The sequence below is a fragment of the Acartia tonsa genome, chromosome 14 (genome assembly GCF_053477335.1).
Source record: "Acartia tonsa isolate MP-2025a chromosome 14, ASM5347733v1, whole genome shotgun sequence".
Taxonomy (NCBI): Eukaryota; Metazoa; Arthropoda; class Copepoda; order Calanoida; family Acartiidae; genus Acartia; species Acartia tonsa.
The window spans coordinates 23,849,367-23,869,490 of record NC_137273.1 but is presented as its reverse complement, the minus strand read 5'-3'; the positions used below and the strand labels follow the sequence as shown (position 1 = coordinate 23,869,490).

Sequence of the window (20,124 nt, the reverse complement as noted above, 5' to 3'; positions counted from 1 at the left end):
TTAAGAAATACAAATGACATACATGACATAGGTTTTGTTGATGCTCAAACTACAGATAATAGGAGAAATAGTGTATAGCATCAATAGTTAAAACAGAAGTACCCTAAACAAACCTGAGCTAGGCCCCTAGCCTGCATTTAAGAGCTATTTTCCAGGTACAAACCCTTAGTATCTCTCATGACATGTTTAAAGGTTACTTGAAAAGTGTAACTATATAAATTTATCTGTTCAAGATATCTTTTACTTCAAATAGAAAATTTCACCTTGAAAGGGCTTCAATGCTTATTTTTTTGCTAATTCTACTTTGAATAAACTGTGTTGTTTATTTGATGCCCCTATTCCAATTCTCTCACCACCTTGCTATGGTCTTTATACATCTCTGTATAAAGATAATGACAAGAATTATTTTGAAAAAAAAACAATCATTTAGGACACTATAATTTTATAATAAGAACAAATCTAATGAAAATATATCATTATTGTATCATTAAATGAAGATAATTAAAGTCCCTCCACAGATTGTGACATTATACGATAGAATAGCCAATGAGATGCCAGTAAGCACTGTAATTGACCAATTGTAAAAATTATGCTGGCCTCTCATTGGTTATTCTAACATATGACTTTATAATCTGTGGAGGGACTTTAATCATTTCATTAAATTTTTATTTAAAAATAGCAAATAGTTTTGTTATGTTAAAAAAAACTTTTAAAGATACTATCAGTTCTATTATTATAAAAAAATATGTCCATAGTTGTACTTTTTATGTTCTAAATTTAAAAAGATATTTTATATCATAACTCTGACATTATTTTAAAATTTGATAACATACCTTTTCTCCTTATTTGAGAGTTGTATGAATAACACTTCTGCCCATAAATTTGTATATTGGTAAATCTTAAAACAATTTTTTCAATTTTTAGTACTTGCTTTATTATAAATATCTTTTGTTCACCTGATTTACATGGACACTCTGGCTTGCTCTAGCATAAGTTAGCCTCCATGCACACACCACTCCACAAGAATTGCAGCATTATCTAATCTATTGACACACCACTCACCCTCACGTAATATTGATAAGGGGTCATACCTGTACCCACAGTAAAATTTAGAAATAGGAGTGCAAAATATTTAAAACCATACTTGCTTAATTTGACACAGTTTAAAGTTTTATAAAGCCAATATATTTTTAAAAGCGAAGCTTTTTTATAATTAAGGTCTGACCGTATGTCCGTTCGTCTGTACATCCGTCTGTCACAAACGGATGGCTTTTTTTGTTAATTTAGGCATGTTAGAATTGTCCTATCGATTTCAAACTTTGCATGGTGTTTTCTTGAGTAGTTAGGTACGATTAAGAAAGCGTAGCAACTCTATAAACATAACAAGAATGTCGGTACGTTCATTTTAAACATGTTGATTTTTTTACTTTTTTAACAACAAATTTTTATGTGATCTAATCATCCGATTTATCTGATTTTTGGTATGTTGATTCCTGGGACAACAAAGTATAATGTTATAAGCAAAGCAACTCTATAATCAAGTCCTAAAAATGTAATTATGTCCATAAACATTATCCTGTATCATGCAGTTTTCAACAAATTTACTTACAATTTTGCTCCAATTTTTATACATTTATATTCTGATTATTCAGTTCTGACACTATGTAAGTGTTAATGTCCGTTTGTCCTACCGTTTTAGTGCTTTGCTTTTATAGATGTTGTCATCCTTGTTGAAATCTGTACTTAATTAGATTCCTGGTCAAAAGTATATTTATAATTGTTTTTCACTAAATCAATAAATTTAAATCTATAAAATGATTTTATACCATTTGATAGAAAAAAAATATGCTTTTTTGCCAATCACAGATCAATTGGTAATTTCCTTCCTCCATTTCAATCCAACTGTGTTTTCATCCACCAGAAATAAGGAATTTAGGGGGTGAAAAGAAGGAATGAGGATATGAAATGGGGATGCTTTGTATTTCTGCGAAGATAAACAGGAAACCAGTGAAAAGGGAGGGGAGAGGGTGATGCTTGTGCTTGTGTATCTAAGTTATAATCAGGGATACAGGGATGAGTCAATATATTAAAATTTTCAGTTGACTGAATATATATGTTAATGCTACCCAAAGACATTTTATAGCTTTTGAATATTTTAAAAGTTTCCATTTACATATACATTTATCCCTGAGTTATACCGCAAACAGTAGCTTAATGAATTATTGAAAGAATGATTAGGCTCAACCTTTTGTGTTTGCTTGTGTGTGAGTGTCTTTCTGTATGTAAGTCTGTCTGTCTGTTTGCTTCTTTATGTATTAGTGTTTGGTATTAGTACACTCTTAAAAAAGGTTTATGCAATTGTATTATGCAATTTTAAATTTCAAATTATGTAATTTATGTTAACTATTTGGCTAAAATTGAACTTTTAATTTATATACTTTCTTTCCACTGTAATCTTAGTGGAATGATATAGACGACTATTTTATTTGCCTTGGTCAATTTTTGCTTGAAGAGTACCTTCATAATATTCTTTTCTTATACTTCTGCATATTGATTTATTATTTGAACTTGTATACAAGAAGTGGTACTAAACAACTGGCAGAAATGTTTACCTTCTTCTTTTCAGCAGTTAAATATTAATATCTCTAATTTAACAATAGGTAAAGCAGATTTTCTTTAGATGCCATAATAAAACTATTTTATTGGAATACTTTAATTATACGAGTATTTTTTAATACATCTATCAATGCAAAATTATTTGAAGTATAAAACACTTGAAAAGTCGAGATTTATGTTATAAATCATGTAGAAAAGATCATCACATGTTACATGTATTCAAACATATAAAATATGCTTCACATACATACAGATAGACAGGGTGAGGAAAACTATTCTTTGTTTAAAACTTGTGTATAAAAAATGTTTAATTTCATCATTTCATTTTATCTTACTTCTCACTATTATTCCAAAAGTATGAGTTTCCCCTTTTTGAAATTGTCTCTCTTATTTTACCTAAGTGTGTCAAAATAACTAAAATCCTCCATATTAAATGATTCATTATTAAAACAAAAACTGACAATAATAATAAAAGATTGTTAAAACAAGAACAACTGCATCATAAGTAGCGCATAGCACAAGTCAGCTGTTAGCAGGTGTTGCTGATAAAATAATTTACCGAAAGTAAATTTCAGTTTTATTCAGCTCTTACCAGCATGTCCAAATTTATAGAATAGCTGAGCTACAATAAAAGGAAAGGTAAAAAATTTGGCAATGCGAAAAAGAATTAATTTTAAATTTCAACTAGACTTTTCATTTTTAACGTTGGCACGTTATCATTTTAGCAATGGCCGTTTTTGAGATATTATGCCTATTTTCATTTCATTTGCTTTATTTTAGTCGCAAATTTACGCACAAAGGAGTGGATATTTAATTTCCAAATCAAATATCTGCATTTATATTCTATAAGTTATTATTCTTTGGGCTTTAGGGAATATTTGTGTGTAGCCCAACCAATGATGAATTATTACTACTTCTATGTGTAATAGATTTAAAATAATAGAGGCCTAATGTTGTATTTTAGCAATTTTACCATTTTTCTGAGACACTTTTACCAGCTTCAAAATTGTATTTTAGCAAAATAATTAAATTATAATACACATAGAAAAATATTGATGTCACCTTGATGTCAACAAAGCATTTGATTGATTGTCGAATTTATTTTCTCCTGTTAATTTTTGTTTCTTTGGATTTGAGACTAAAAACAAAGTTGAATTCACACATTTTTGTTGGACAAGAAGCGGACAATAGCGCCTAAATTTTATAAGGAATCATTGCACATATGCTCTTGGTAAACTACAATATATTCTTCTGCACTGTTTAAACATATCTTGTACTAAACTTTGAGTCTATTTCCTCAAAAAAATGAAAACAGTAAAAGTGTCGAACTATGACGTCAGAAAAAATTAACAATTAACCAATAAGAAGCCAGTATTCACTGTGGTAAAATATATAGCGGCCTCTCATTGGTTAATAGTTAATTTTTTCTGACGTCATAGTTCGACACTTTTACTGTTTTCAAAAAAATTTTGGGATTTAAATTTGTTGTAAATTTCGTCTTCCTGTTATCAAAGTGAGCTTTTAAAAACTGATTTTGAGATTTTTAAAGTACTCTTTGTATTGGATCATTACTATTTATTATATTATTGGTCCTTATTCCTTAAGTCACATTATAAGGTTTCCATTTAAAGGCCTAACTTTTTTTGTATGCTATTAATACTCTATTCTGTCTATCTACTATCTTCATAGAGGCACAGTAGGCTTATAATTGTTTTTTCTTCTTCCTTTATCCGCCTTAATACGGGAACCAGACAAACATTATAAAGAATAGAATAAAGCTAAAGAATAAATCTCAATATATTGTTCATTGTCTTATATCTTACCTAATAAAGGAAAAAATTACTAGAAATTTTGTTTTAGTAGTTTTATGAAGTTGTAGAATGAAAATATTTTGTGTCTGCGTGTCTTTTTCTGTGTAAGTTTTCATAATGAAATTATATTTAGTATAACTGTTAATAAATTTGTATCGAAAACATTTATAGTTAGTGATCTAGCTCAGCAATATTTTTATTGAAAGTTTATCTCTGTTTCTCTAGCAGAAACAATCTTTCATTTTCTTATCCCTGCAAGTATCCAGAGTATAGATATTTTCTTATCCCTGCAAGTATCCAGAGTATAGATATTTTCTTATCCCTGCAAGTATCCAGAGTATAGATATTTTCTTATCCCTGCAAGTATCCAGAGTATAGATATTTTCTTATCCCTGCAAGTATCCAGAGTATAGATATTTTCAACAGTTATAACTATAATTATGATGGCAGCTACTCTTTAAATATATAATGTGCGTCCATCCATTAATTACTTCTTGAAGGTATATTACTAACTGTGTATAAGGATGAGATTTTTAGTTAAAGTCACTTATCTATGGCACTGTATGATGGAAATACAACTTTAATTGACCGTCATGTTAAACAAGGCTGCTATCTACAGCATTCTTACTCACTGCTCAAGCTCAAACAAATAAAAATACATTTGAAAAACCTTAGATTATCTATACATTGTGCAATTTATGCGCTCATTTTTACTTAAACATTACATTTAATGAATATTAGGATTTTTTCACTGTATTACAGTCTATTGTTTTTTTTTACATATTTCTACTCATTGAATTTCAAATTGTTTTATATTTGATAGAATTAAATTATTTTACTTTTAATAATTATAATAGCGATGATGTTTTAAGGTATGTAAAACTTTTCATACGTTGAAAATTAGTATAAAAACAGAAGAAAAAAAATTTAAAAATTGAAAGCAAATTGGGTAGATAAAGATTATGGCATAGGTTTTTGATGCAATGGTTCACTAAATAGAAGTAAAGAACATGATCTTTGTCTGCTCTGCTGATTAATATAAAAAGAATATTAAATTTATTATGTTATAAAAATGTAATTATTGCTTATTTGTTAGAATATGCTTTGCCTGAATAAAGAAAAGGATTAATATGTCAATGTGATATATTATAACATGGATGACAATACCATAAAAGTGAAGCTCTGAAACGGTTGGACAAAAAAAACATTAAAACTTGTAAAGTGTCAGAACTCAAAAAAGCATGATAAAAATGTAAAGTCATTACAAAGTTGTAAGTAAATTTGTTGCAAACTTCTTAAATACGGGATATTGTTTAAGGACATACTTAGAATTTTAGGAGTTGCTTATATAGATGCTTCGCTTATAACATTGTACCTTGTTGTGATAGGAATCAGTATTCCAAAAATCAGATAAATAGGATAAATACATCACCAAAAAATTGTTGTTTAAAGGTATAAAAGGCAAGATGCTATAAATAGACGTAAGGATTTTGTAATAATTATTACAGAGTTACTATACATCATAAATCGCACTTAACTGTTATAGGAATCATCATGCAAAGTTTGAAAACGTTAGGACAATTTACTAACATGTCTAAAATATAGAAAGAGTTAACCGACCCTATTTATAGAAAAGCTTCGCATTAAAAATACCTTCTTAGTTTGTTGTCATAAAAGAAACTATTTGAACAACAAACTTTGATCGACGCTGCTTTTTTTGCAAAAGCAAAAACATTATACATATGTATTTGCGAGAGAGTGTCATACATATAGCTTTTTTCTAAAATATCAGAGAGACTTGTACGAACTAATAAAGAAGAGATTTTTACTGCTCTAAACTCTAAATAAAGAAGGAAGATTCCATCTTCCAAGGTGAAAAGAAATATTCTATAAAAACATTATTGAAAATTATAGGCTTGACCCTTTTACATGAAAAAGGAATAATTTCTATATATTTTTCATTTATGTATATTATTGTCAACTGTCTAAAGACCACACCAGAAATGTCTATTACTAAAAAGATTTAAAAGAAAGATTGTTAATATAACTAATATAATTTTTTATTAGCTTAGCATGTTTTTAAAGAAAAAAACTATATATCAAAATTTGTGAGAAACATTTATATCAGATTAAAGTGTTAAATTTTATTACAAATTTTATGTTAACCTTAAATAAACGTTTGGGTTTTATAATAATATGTTAAAAAACTATATATTAAACTTTTTATTGAAGTTTTTAAAAACAAAAGATTAAGGATTGCAATATAATAAAGGGACAAAACTAGTATAGTGTGCTTTACATAAAAATTTACCGATTTTTAATGTTTTTTGTTGTAATTTTAGACAACAAAACGACGACCAATGTTTCCGAGCTCAGTCCCTGCTGCATCCTGTGTGCGCACAGACACCAGTCAACTGGTCTGGCAGAGAACAGGATCTGCCTGCCTGCCATGATCTCGCAAAGTCCTGCAGGTAAGCCTTAACGAATGCGTATATATCCGCAGAAGGTCTCCAAGGTTCACAACCTCCGACTAATAGAATAATGTAGGTAAGGAAAGTCGGCAAAATGAATCTATAACTTTGGGCAAAAGAATGGCTCTGAATGCTAAGGTAGACGTTTCCAGCTTGGAAATGCCTTTAGATTGGAAAGACTGATCGAGAGATTTAAGTATTGAACATCACTTTTTGTCGGAAAAATGTTAAGAATCTCGGGTCTAACCGATTTACAACTACAGATATCAAAAACTGTTCGCTTGACACGATAGTTAGAGTAGATTGAATTGCCATGGCTCGGCTCAACTCATTGCCATGCACAGCACAGATTCATAAAGGGTTTCCTTGTTATGGCAAAAAAAATAAAGGATAGGTTGTCTGTAGAATATTGGCAATGCTCTTGATTAAGATAGATTCAATCTAGGTATGTAAACAAAAAAAGAATTTGTGGTATATAAACCCCATTTAGGTTGTCGGTAGGTTTCAACCTGGAGGCTTAGTGAAGTCTGGTTTTAGGCTTTTTCTCACTCCCGATCATCCAACCTCATATAAGCTAGAACCAGAGCAGCTATACTTCCTTACTATAGACAAGTTGAAATAGTCATCTTGAATATAATTAAAGACTCTCAAATAATTGCATACAATGAACGTGCTCGGGAGAGGGAGCACACAATGTTGTCCTGACAAGTATACTTATATGCATATTTCAAGGCTACTATACATTTTATATATACATAAAAATCTTTGATCAGAGTAAAGGGGAATATTTGCTATCATAAAGGTTGAACACACAATAACTTCACTCAAATTATAAAACATTCTGGAATGACAAAATAACTTCTCCTAACTTTTCCCGCAGTTAAAAATAATTTAATTATTTTTGTAATTTTTTTTTATATCTTTTGTAATAGCACGTTGCTATACACCAAAAGTCCAATGGTATTAAAAATTAAAAAGCATAAGCACAATCCTCTCTAGTTTTCTGCTATTCGATCCCTGCTCCGTCGTAAACAGAGCCCCTAGATGCTACGGGCGAAGCAACCATTATTTTGAAAAGCAGTGCAGCAATAATGAGATTGTATCTTTTTATTAATTTAATTCTTAAATTTTCCTAAGGAAATGTAATTCATTTTTAAGTACGGACTGACGCTGCGCCTTTTCTTAAAATAAGTAAAGTAAATTGTGTTCATTTTTTATAATGATAATTTTCCAACAAGGGTCGGTAGGTGGAAGGGAAAAGAGCTTAGATAATGTTATTAAAGTGTTCTATCACTTTCACACAAATAATTTAATATTTCAAATAATGTGAAAAGTTACCAAAGCTCAGCGTAAGTGATTAAAAAAATTATAGCTATAGTATAATATGGAATTCATTGGCCAAAACAGGAGTGACACATTTCAATTCATAGTTAAGACAAAGGTTGTATAATGAAGCTACAAACCGCGGGTAATGCATTATTAATTAGACCTAGATGAAATATATCAAGGACATTACTTTCCAAAACATTAGATAATCATATAAAATATTGTTAGAATTAAATATTTGTAAAATTTTTGGTGTATGAATGTTAGTATCATTGGTTGAACACTATTATTAGTAACATTAGACCTTACAGTGCAAGGGATAAAATGCAGTAACATCAGGGATATAGGGATAAATAAACACAAGATTTAATAGACTTTTAAAAACACGGGTCGGCTTTGCCCCTGAGGTAGGGGGAAAATGTAAAAGAATATTTTTTTTTTATATTTTATTCAAATTACATAAACTTATCATAATCTAAGTTTTATAATTCCTTCCGTATAAGTTAAATTAGCATATTTAAAGAAAACCGTAGGGTTAAAGACTTTTAGTATGTAATATGAAATTATTATGAATGGTGCAACCTTTATTATTTTTAGTTCAAGTCCTGACTGCCGGGGTAAACTGTCCAGATATGAGCAAGCTTGTGCAGTGGACGCCAAGACTAAAACCTGTGCAGGACCCTTTGAGGGATGCCGCAATGCTATGCTGGATATTCTAGGTAATATATATTTTGAGCTGCGTCACTGCTTTATGATGGTTTCCATCTGACTGTCCAGTACTAATATTAATGTAAAAAATAATCTTACAGATTATTTCAACATTTCAATAAAATAAGGTGAAAAGCATGACAGACAGGCAGACAGACATAGCTAGCAGGTAGAGTTGGTTAATATTGCTTGATTTTTCCATATCCTATTTTTTTCCACTGGATTAAAACCAATTCCGAGGCAAACTAAAAAATCACAAATTGTATTATAGATAAATTATTTTAGAATATATAGAATAATCAACAAATAGGAAAAATTATTTTATCATCAGTGGAAAACCAAATATCTTAAATTTTGAAATCTTGTATTGTTTAACACAAAAACATCTCAAAAATGCTATAGTTCAATTTTTTATACATGTTTAATTCTAACGGAAACAAAAAGGACTCTGAACCACAAAGGAATTTTTTAAACCCTGTTCTTTTGTAGGTACTGAACTTCGAATCAACTGTAACTGTAACGGTTCCGGCGGGGTGGTCGGGGATTTCCGGCGTCTGTATGATTGTATAGGCTATCAACGACTATTCTGGCTCAATCCTTGCATAGGTAAGATTTTTAAATGTATGTTATTTTAATTTTCCAACTGCTTTATTTACTTGAGACTACGCCTCTAGGGGCACTTGAGGAGTGGAAGTTGAATTCAATAATCTATTTTTTTAGTTAGATTTCAAAAGAAATAGTAAAAATAATTTTTTAAGGGGAAAGGTTAGGGTCGCACCCTCACCCCCATATAAAATATTTTTTTTTTTTAAATGTTAATTTTTTGGGTGGGTTTAAATTTTTCTAGGGGTTATTTCACTCCCCTATAAAAGTTATAATCCTTCCCAGGACCTATGAGTAGCTACCCTGTAAAGGATAACCAGATCAGCTAGTTGGTTACCGGGATCCTTCGGTACAAATAGACATCCTGTTACATTAATATTAGTATTATTTAAAAGAGTAGATAGAAATACCTTGGCTTAAAACAGGCACCATCATAGTTGCAATTTCCAGACAAAGGTCGACAACCAAAGGTTTGGTAGTCTCTAGGACATTTGGCTATGAAATCATACACTTTTTTAGCAACATCAAAAAAAAACAAGAAAGAATAGTGTATTGCTAAATACTGTTCTATACCCAGGAGAATGTTTGTTTGTTACTTAAGACATTATAACTACCTACGTCAATATCTTATAGAGTAATATGATATATTCCCAAATAATTGGAAATTAAATAGGACAATTTATTCCTTCAATTATTATATTCTTTCTCAATTGATTAAATGTTTTGAAAATTAAGAATCTAAAAATGAATTTATTACAATTTGTAGAAACAATTGGCAGAAATACACAAGTTAATTATATTATTAAATAAGTGAGATACAATTTTAAGAAGGAGCTGAAAAAATTAAATTATCTTCCTTAGAAATTTAAGAATGTACTATTTCTGCCATTTTTATTTTTAATACAAGTTAATTTTTACAATGAATATCTTTTGTACATAAATCTTTTTTCAGTCGATGCTCAGAAAGATTACCATCTGATGATCGGTAACACAGAGGGTCCAATAGATTGGACACAAGGTGCTGGGGGTTACACCACCCCATACCTGCCCCCACAAAATACCTACAGACCCCCACCCCCACCAATACCCACAAAACCACCCCCAACACCTTACCGACCGCCACCTCGAAGGACCAAACCTCCTGAGCCCCCTGCAACAGGTGAGATTGTTTTTTTTTTGTGTAAAGTATATGTTCCATCAAAATGATTTTGTCAATTTACTAATTAGATTTAACAGTCTCTACGTCATTGATATAAGTTTTGACATGATCATTTTCATGCAACAACTTCTTCGGTGGATTTTTATCACACCACAATCAAGCTGTAACATCTGCTTTTACAAATAAAATTTGAAATAATAATCTAAAAAAACTGCGAATGTTACAGATTTTTTTTATTCTTCCTTTACTGTACTTTTAAATGTTGTACTTATGTGAAAAAAGTACAATTAAAATGTTTTTATTGAGTGTATGTACTAAACAATAAAATAAACATTTTTTTTGTTTTGATCATGAATTTTATACAAAATGGTGTGATGTAAATATACTTCATAGGTGCATAAATTACTTTTTACTTATTGAAACACACAAAAAATTTATTATTTTAAAAATTAATTTCAGAATAGTTGCAATCAAACAAATTTAGGTATTGCTTTTATAGGATTATTTATTTCGAAGGAGAAAAATTATAAAGGTGTCATAACTTAAAATGGCTTGATCTGTTTTTACACAAATTTAAAATTAGATTCACAGATAGATTAGAAAATAGATTTTAATAAAATATGCTGAAATTTAAGTGCCAAAGTTGGCATAAATAACTTACACTTACTTGTGTGTCTAAAGAGCCTATGACGGAGGCGCCCACCCCAGCTACCACTACAACATCGACAACAACAACAGCTGTGCCTGCAGTAACTGCCAAGGTGGATGTTGTGCCTAATTTCATTGAGCTGACTACTGTAGCCACAACAGAAGGTATTGTACCCCACTGTGAAGATGCTGCTCGCTGTCCTGCTGCTTGGCTGCTACACGCTGCCAGCCAGGCTGCCTGCTAGCAAGCTGTTAGCTGCCAGCTCCTTTCATCCCTATCTCTATTGTCTCCTCCTGCAAGGCTGCACTATCTCAATCCTGTAGTTTAAAATCTCAAATTATTGTCAGTCACACATTACTGCAAATGTACTAGATATCTAAATCAACCGCCCCAAACCCCTTCAATAAAAATAATGATCTTTTGGAATACATTGTTGATAATTTAGAATCTAGTACATTCATAGAGTATAAATATATACTTGCCTTTAATGTTATTTGAGAGAGAAAAAATGGAAAATTTAATCAGTATTGAAAACTATTGATAAACTGTATAAAATCTAGATTTTTGGGTAGGGTCTGAAAGTAAAATTTGCAATAACCACATAAATGAGAGATAAATAGTTTTGAATGAAACTAAAAAGCTCCTATTCTTATCTTTTGAAACTTTTGCTGAGGTTTACAGTTAGGGAGTTGAATCCATTTTTATAGAAGCAGAAATATAATCTATGATTATGGTTTTGACCCTCTAAAAAGCGTAATCTACTATTCTACTTTCCCCTCTCTTGGTGATGATATCATCAACGCCGATACGATTTTTGAAATATACCATTTTACTTTCAATAGAGGCGAAACTGGAATTTCTGCTATTAGATTGACAACAATGGAAATTTTCTGCTATCAGAATGACAACAATATATATGACGTTCAATCACATCAACTTATTATTAAATCTACACATTAATAAATGTCCATTTAGCAAAACTTAAACAGAGAGATCGTTTTTTGATGACTGAGTAGGATTCAACATTTTATACTTTAGAACAATGTGAAAAACTCATGTCTTTAGACAATTTAAAAGTAATATTTCACGTGGAATTGATAACCCACCTAAATGATTACAAATACAAAACTAGTTCAATATGTAAATAAAAGTGTACTGTGTTTTGTTAAAAAAAAAATTTCATTAATTTTGGTAAAAAATATTGCACACTTAATTGAACTTTTCTGTTAATTTTTAACGTAAAATTAATTTTTTTTTTAATTCTCAATTTATATGTATGCTATGGAACAATTAGTTGATAGAATGTTACCCATGTACTTATTCAATTCTACAATAGAAATAGAAGAGTAGAAGAATATTCTGAACCCTTTTTTCGTCAAATCTAAGAAAGAACATTCCTAGCAGACAAAAGTATTGTTTACTTTCGACTCAAGCTGATGTGGATTCTTAAAAAATGATAGACTCGCTATTCGATAGTGAGGCAAAATTATTTTTGTGAAAAATCATCCAAAAGCACATTAAAAATCTACAAAAATTAAACAAAATCATATGTTAATAACCCTCTTAAGATTTTATTTCATTTTTGTAAATTTTTTTATTCGATTTTGGAGGATTTTTCACAAAAATAATTTTGCCTCACCAGCGAGTTGCCAGCCTAACTTTTTTTTTAAGAATCCAACTTTGTTTCGAGCTTTCAAATTGTAATGAAATTTTTGGGCAATTAATTCTGATTCCGCAAAGCTTTCTACTAAGAAAATATACTGTTAACAGCTGACTTTTATGTATGTATGAAATGAAAAAAAAACATGCCTTCGTAGGAAAATGTGTACATAATTTCAACCAATGAGATCCAATGTAAATTCCGATGCGATTCTCCTATTGGCTCAATCAGACATTCCCTCTCTTTCTTAGTACCTTTATTAATTCTACTTAATTTATTTATTAAAGCTTGGGGGCTAAAGCAGTGTTTATTTCTATTACGAATTTTTGGGGTGAAGTAGATCCCCCCTTAAAATGTTTGAAAATAAATCAGATTTAACCATCTTTTTTAAAACTTTTTTTAAAATGGGGGGGGGGGTTGGCAAAGTAATAACCATCTTAATGTGATTCTACTTAAAGCCACTAACATATTGGTTCTTTGAAAAGTTTTTATTATATTTTATGCTAGGTGGAATCAACTACCTGAATTCTATTCTATACTTTTTTTCTTTGCATTCATATAATAGCTATTTCATCATTGTTCATAGTTTTCAAATCTAACTACTGCGTCATCCCGTAACTGGTTTTTTATGCCTAGTTGGAAAATAGGCCTGGAATAATATTTTCTTACGTTTCCCATCCCTTATCCCTGGGAATGGTACATTTATGTTTACCTATCAGCGTATTCATAAACATTGATTTCCTTATTTAAATCGACATAAATAATAGTAATGGTACATTCTAGTTATTATTTTTATTTTACATAAAAAAATTTTAATTATAAATAGTATTTTATACATTCCTACGATTAACAAAATTTAAAAATAGTATGAATGATTTCAATTATGTCGATGTTAAAAGTGTAAACCACCATTCCAGTGTTGCCTCTCTTGAAAGTGAAATGGTACATTTCAAAAATCGTATCGGCATTGATGATATCATCACCAAGAGAGGCAAAATTGGAATGGTAGATTACTAAAATCATATCAGCGTTGATGATATCATCACCAAAGAGGGGAAAGTGGAATGGTGGATTACGTTTTTAGAGGGTCAAAACCGTAATCATAGATTATATTTCTGCTTCTATATAAATGGATTCAACTCCCTAACTGGTTTATAAATCTAATTCAATACAGTGTATTTTGTAAAATCAAAGCAATTATAAATAAATAAAAATTTTAGTAAACTATATATAATATATATTAAACCTTTCTCTACTGATTAAAAGTTCTTAATATTATAATTTTTAAATCTTTAAAGATTTGCTAGGTATAGGAAACAGGATGCTTTCAGCCCCTTGAATAGTCAGTCTGCTTTTTATATAGTTTTTTAGTCAATATTAGGACATAGAACATAATTTATAACATAATTGGCTGCATTTCAATAGCATATTTTTAAAAAAAATACATATCTTTGAATTTATAAAAAGAGTATTCTTAATAGCAATTTCAACAATTCTTTTAAATGAGCCGAATATATTCCTACGGAAACTAATGGTATCTTACAATTCATCTTTTTATAAATATCAAAATAAAATGACTTCAAAATCTGACCTAAATACATTGAATATGTTAGGTAAAGACAATCGAATTAGACAAAATGACTGAAAGTAATCATGAGAAAATTTTATATATACAATTGAAGAAAAAAAATGAATTAGAAAAGTTCTTATATCTTTTAATCAGAATTATGTAGAGTATAAAAATTTTGGAATGTCAATGTACCCTTTATTGTGCTCTCCACTGCATAAACTAGTTTTTAGGACCCTATAATATGTTCATGTTGTCTTGTGAAAATTTTTAAGTATTATATTTTTTATATAATAGGTGGGGAGGATTAAGTATTAGCTCTTATATTATTCTATCAAAAAAATAAAATTCACAGGAAGAAAAAATTTATTTGTCAAATGAAATTGTTCAATTTGGTACTAGTTTGTAAATATTTAGAGGCAATAAACAAATTTTTTTAATATTAATTGCTTTAAATTGTTATGAAAAAATTATTAAATTATGCACAACCACACTGAGCTCTATTGCAAAGAAGTTGATGGTAAGATTTGTTCTGTAAAAGAAAATTATCTGGTCTGGCTTAAAGACTGCTGACATCTTGTTAAAAGAATTAATTGATTTAATACGCAGTTGTAAATTATTTCATTTTATATAGACTGTTATTCTATACCCTGAATTTTCAGACCTATTTATTAAAACAAATCTTTTATCAACTTGTATGTGTTGTAGAATGGTGTGAACACGCACTGCACACTTTTCAATGTTTTAACAGTAAAGATCATATTTTTAAAACTTATCTATTTTTTAGAAAATTATTAGTATTAAGTGATCTTTTCTTTTGAAATATATTATATCTAAGCACTGTTCAAACTAGCACTTATACTAGGATGACAAAAAGATTTAGATAAAAACACATTTTTTAAAAATCTTTTTGCCATTCTTTCACTATGCACAATTGTTATATTTAATCCTAAAGTTTTTTGTCTGAATTTCTTTCCTTTATCCTTGAAAAATATTAGAATCCTATTTGATGAGATTATTTAGACAAATGCCTTTAAGAAGCCTTATAAAATATAAACAGCACAAGATAAAGCACAACACTGCACTGCACATCCTATATAGATATTTAGAACATTAATCTTTGTGTTTAAAATTAAATTTATATTTTTTTAAAGAAGGAAGTGCTTTTAACAAGTAAGCAAGAGATAGAGAAAATAATTACAGAATAAAGACTAAATACATTTATTAGGAATGGTAAAATATTCAAAATATTTAAGCATCACTATCTGATAAATTGAGTGACTTTCTGCCAAAAAGTGTGTAAGAACACAATTTCATTTCTTTTAATTTGTTTGAACACAAAGTGTAGGCAAAATATAAAAATTTCATATTTAGAAGTCCATTGGTAATCATTAACTCTTAAGTTCTAAACTACAATGAACGTTCCATTTTGAATGATCTGTAGTTATTAATTACCAATGTATTTTCTAGCAGTACAATCTTTGCATGTACAAACACAAATAATAGAACAAATATTTTTCATTATAAGTGTTATTTGATATCTTATTGTGATTTTATCAATAATGTTTATTGACAGGATGAGCATTGCATTATAAAAATTATTTCCATAATGAAGCTTTCATTATCTACAATTAGGAAATTAAGTTAATGGAATAATTTTTACAGTGTAAACTATGGAATGAGAGTAAATACATACAAAATTATAAAACACATTCGTCTAACTGCAAATATTTTTCAGGTTTTTGTCCTAATGTCTTTTTTATCTACAGTTTTATAATTGATCCATTAATGTAAGAGTGGGGATATAATATTTTTGTTAACAAATAAAGACAGTCACTTACACATTCAACTGTTCAGTTTTGACTTTCAGATAAAAACTGTCATATCTAAAAATAAACTTTTAAATTTTTAGATTAAACTGGCGTTTTTTGTAACCTAGAAGAAACTAACTAATACAGTATTCACCTTAAATCCTCATTATGGATATTATACAATTACACATGTGTTATAGGTAACCGGACACCTCCCAGACCATTCCCACCAACAATTCCTCCCACCTGGCCTCAGCCCCCCACCACTCCATCTAGGTGATTACATACTTTTTTTGAGGGGAGAATTGAGAAGTTATTGAACAGTGTCAATTTAATTCTGGGTGGTGTTGAAAAATATTGGTTGACTTTTTTACAAAAAAAAATATTCTTAAAAACATTAAAACATAAAAAAATTTTTTTTTTCACATACTAAACTGTAAACATAACACAGGAGACCAACACGACCAATGCGCACTACTAGACGATTTGTGCCCGGCCAAGCTACAATTCAACCTGAAACACCACCTCCGCCAACAACACTGCCACCAAGTAAGTTATTTTACTCCCCTTTTTTCACTTCATAAATGTCGCCTTCCTGCGATAAATGTCGATGTTTTTTATATGTCGTCTTTTAACAATTAATGTTATATTTCATGGGAATTAAGAATAAGTTTTAAGTTATTTTTACTCCTAATGTGTCTTTCTTAATATACTCAAATCTGTTATAATATAATCTAAAATTATTGGCTTTCTTTCTAAAATAAACTTTTTATGCCAATAAATTTTTCAATTTGTTTCCTTTTGAATCTAAATTTTTTTTCTTTAATTCTATCAAAAAACATGCCAGGACATTGTTTATTTCGCTTTTTAATCTCTAAAATTCAAACCAAAATCTTATACAGTTAAAATGAATGCGTAATATTATACACAAACTCTATGTGTAATATTGTATCAAAAGCCTTTGCTAGATCCAAATACATGCTATGCTATGCTTGTAGAATATTTACCTTAATCAGCCAGGATATGAAATGGATTGTTGTGTATTAGAGTTGATTTATTGATAGTCTTACTATTATTATGTACACGTTTCTTACTAATATATAAACCCTATTTAAAAAAATCGGTTTATATCTATTCAATTTCATATAAAAAAATATTCTTCATATGTAAATACAACTTCAGTTCCCAGTCACTCTTTAGAAGGGGAATTGTTGTTCTAATTTTTATAACAAAATTATGAGAATTCTATTTTAATTTTTGTAGTAAAGTTTAAAAGAGTAAGTTCTACAGAAGAACTTATTAGATAAGGTACTCTATTACATAATATTTCATTGGATGTCCTGACTGTTAATCTCCTTTACTTTCTGCCACCTCAAGTAGAGTCTGCCTCGCGTCCAACAATATAATTTTATTTTTTTGTAATTGGAGAGTTAAGATTATAAATGAATGTCAAAGTGGTGAATGTATTTCTCCTTTTGGTCGACAAATTCTTGCGATCCGTTAGAGAACTATCCACCACACAGCCTTCTTGGAGTTATTTTCAAAATAAAGATTATATGTTGAGCGTTTTCAATTAGGAATATTAGGTTGGGCTGAGTTGTATTGCCGCCTAGAGTAGAAAGGTTATGGAGTTACGTTACTTCAGGGATGTTGTTACGGATGGCTAAAAAATTCTAAGGGCCTAATTCAAACATATAAGCGAGGAAATATTAATAACTGAATTGTAAGACGAGGACGATTTTCTCTGTAGAAAATTGGTTCGTTTCCATATGGTATTTATTGTAAGTAAGAATTAAACAAAGTATTTGACTTATATATATTTAGAATAAAAACAAAGTTTAAATGCAAATAGTTTGACTTGGCCATGATTTACAAATTTAATGTGAGATGTTAAGAATAATTTTATGAAAAATGTGGATATTAAAATTTTAATTGCAGTTTTAATCATGAAATATTACTTTAATTTAGTAATGTAAAAAAATTTTGCATTATAGTTCACACATTTGAAAGGATATTTCCAAACAGGGCTTTATAACTTTTTTTTCTTTGTAATTAATGTCTCGAAACTTATATAATGTGGTTTACTTAAAGAAAAAGTATAAATGATTTTAAACTTTATTAAATATGTGTATTTTTCTTTGCTTTCCTTACACATATGTTACATAAACAAAGGTGTTTAGTTAGTTGCATAACAATCTATATAAAAAAAAACATTAAATATAAAATTAACACATTTTACAGAGATACAGTGATAGCAAACTAGATCAATCAATCCATTTACAGAATATATTATTTTAATTTGGAAGATTTTTATCTTTCCTTAGTTTATCCCTGTATCTCCTTTTTCTGTATTCTTCAACAATATTTAAACAAACATTTTATGTAAAAAAAATATTGACAATTCAAAGATATAAACGTTTTTCTTGCAGATTTTTATTGTTTTAAAGATTAAAATACTATTTGTAAATAATTGTTTTGTTTTGTTTCAACAGGAAGATACAGTAAGCCTTTAATATTTAAATAAAGTCCATTCAAAAATATTTTTTTAGTTTGAAGGTCCAATTATGTATGACAGGTTTTTTTTGTTATTTAGAACCTACATTTAAAGTCTTGATATTTAAATTTGTCTTTTCTTCAAATGGCTAAAAAGTTAAATATTTTAAGCAGTTGCATGCAAAGATTTTTTACAGGGGGTGTAAGCCCTGATGGGGTGAAATTGGCAATGCAGCTCTCTTAATTTCACATTTTAGGGATTTAATACCTTTAACACTTCCTCCTGCTAAAATTATCAAGAATTAAATGATTTTAAATTTTTTATGAAATAAATATTAAATGGAAGGTTTTGTAAAACATAATTAAATTAAGGGCTAACCTAATATTGGTCAAAATAATTTTCTATAGTCAACAAAAAAATCATTTTAGGTAGAAATATGTGGGTTTTTTTCAATAGGCAGTGTCAGCTGCAAACAAGCTGACTTGAAATCGCAAAATTCTTAGATACTTCCTCTAAATTTGGATACAACTTATAATATTCCTTAGTTGCAGTCACAATAATTGATAATTCCTTTGAAATTATAAATCATTCCGCTTTTTAGATTTTCTGAAAATAAGTAATGGAGAAAGTTTCTAAATAAAAGGAATTTTAACATATCCTTGTGCAAATTATTATTTTACTAAGAGGCTTGACAAGTGAGCTTGTTGGTGGCTGCCAAGACCTTACTTTTTGTGGACTGTAAAAATAGTTAGGCATCGAATTCTTAAAGCATGAATGAACTTTTTCATTTAGTTTATGTTGTGGTATTATGTCTGTATAATATGTAGAAATGATTCTGTAATTCGTATGCATTTATTTAGATATACTTAAGTATAAAGTTAATGTGTCTGCTTCTTGTTTGTAAAATATCAGGTGTAATACTTTCCTACACTGTCATATACTAAAGACGTTAAAAACTATGAAACAAAGAAATTTTCCACAACTTGTCAACCAGAAAAAGAAATATCAGACAATGATGATTGTCTATCTATAATACAAAGTAGAACGATTTTTCTTTGGGGGGGGGGGGGTTGGAAAAAAATCCAACCCATTTTTTTTGTTTTTGGGGAAGTTATTTCTGCCATAAAACTACTGGCAGCACCAGTAGTACTTAATTTTTATTTTTTTTTTCAATTACCTCTTGGGGCACAGCCCCTAGAGGCTAGGGGCGAAGTCGCTAGTTGACTAAAAAGTAAAGTTTACCCAAATT

At 29.2% G+C, this 20,124-nt stretch overlaps 1 protein-coding gene across 9 annotated transcripts in view; it reads left to right on the top strand.

Annotated features, from left to right (window-relative positions):
* The window catches only part of LOC145305665 (uncharacterized), a 111,987-nt gene that overhangs the window by 75,110 nt on the left and 16,753 nt on the right, over nt 1-20,124 (top strand). For 4 of the 9 annotated variants that reach the window (XM_080147373.1, XM_080147379.1, XM_080147371.1 and 1 more), the window contains 7 exons: nt 6,770-6,898; nt 8,822-8,943; nt 9,422-9,538; nt 10,488-10,694; nt 11,376-11,507; nt 16,582-16,657; nt 16,833-16,930. In XM_080147373.1, the coding sequence (XP_080003499.1) occupies nt 6,770-6,898; nt 8,822-8,943; nt 9,422-9,538; nt 10,488-10,694; nt 11,376-11,507; nt 16,582-16,657; nt 16,833-16,930 (881 nt within the window). The remainder of the gene's footprint in view (nt 1-6,769; nt 6,899-8,821; nt 8,944-9,421; nt 9,539-10,487; nt 10,695-11,375; nt 11,508-16,581; nt 16,658-16,832; nt 16,931-20,124) is intronic. The other 5 variants (XM_080147378.1, XM_080147377.1, XM_080147375.1 and 2 more) reach the window with 2 other exon arrangements.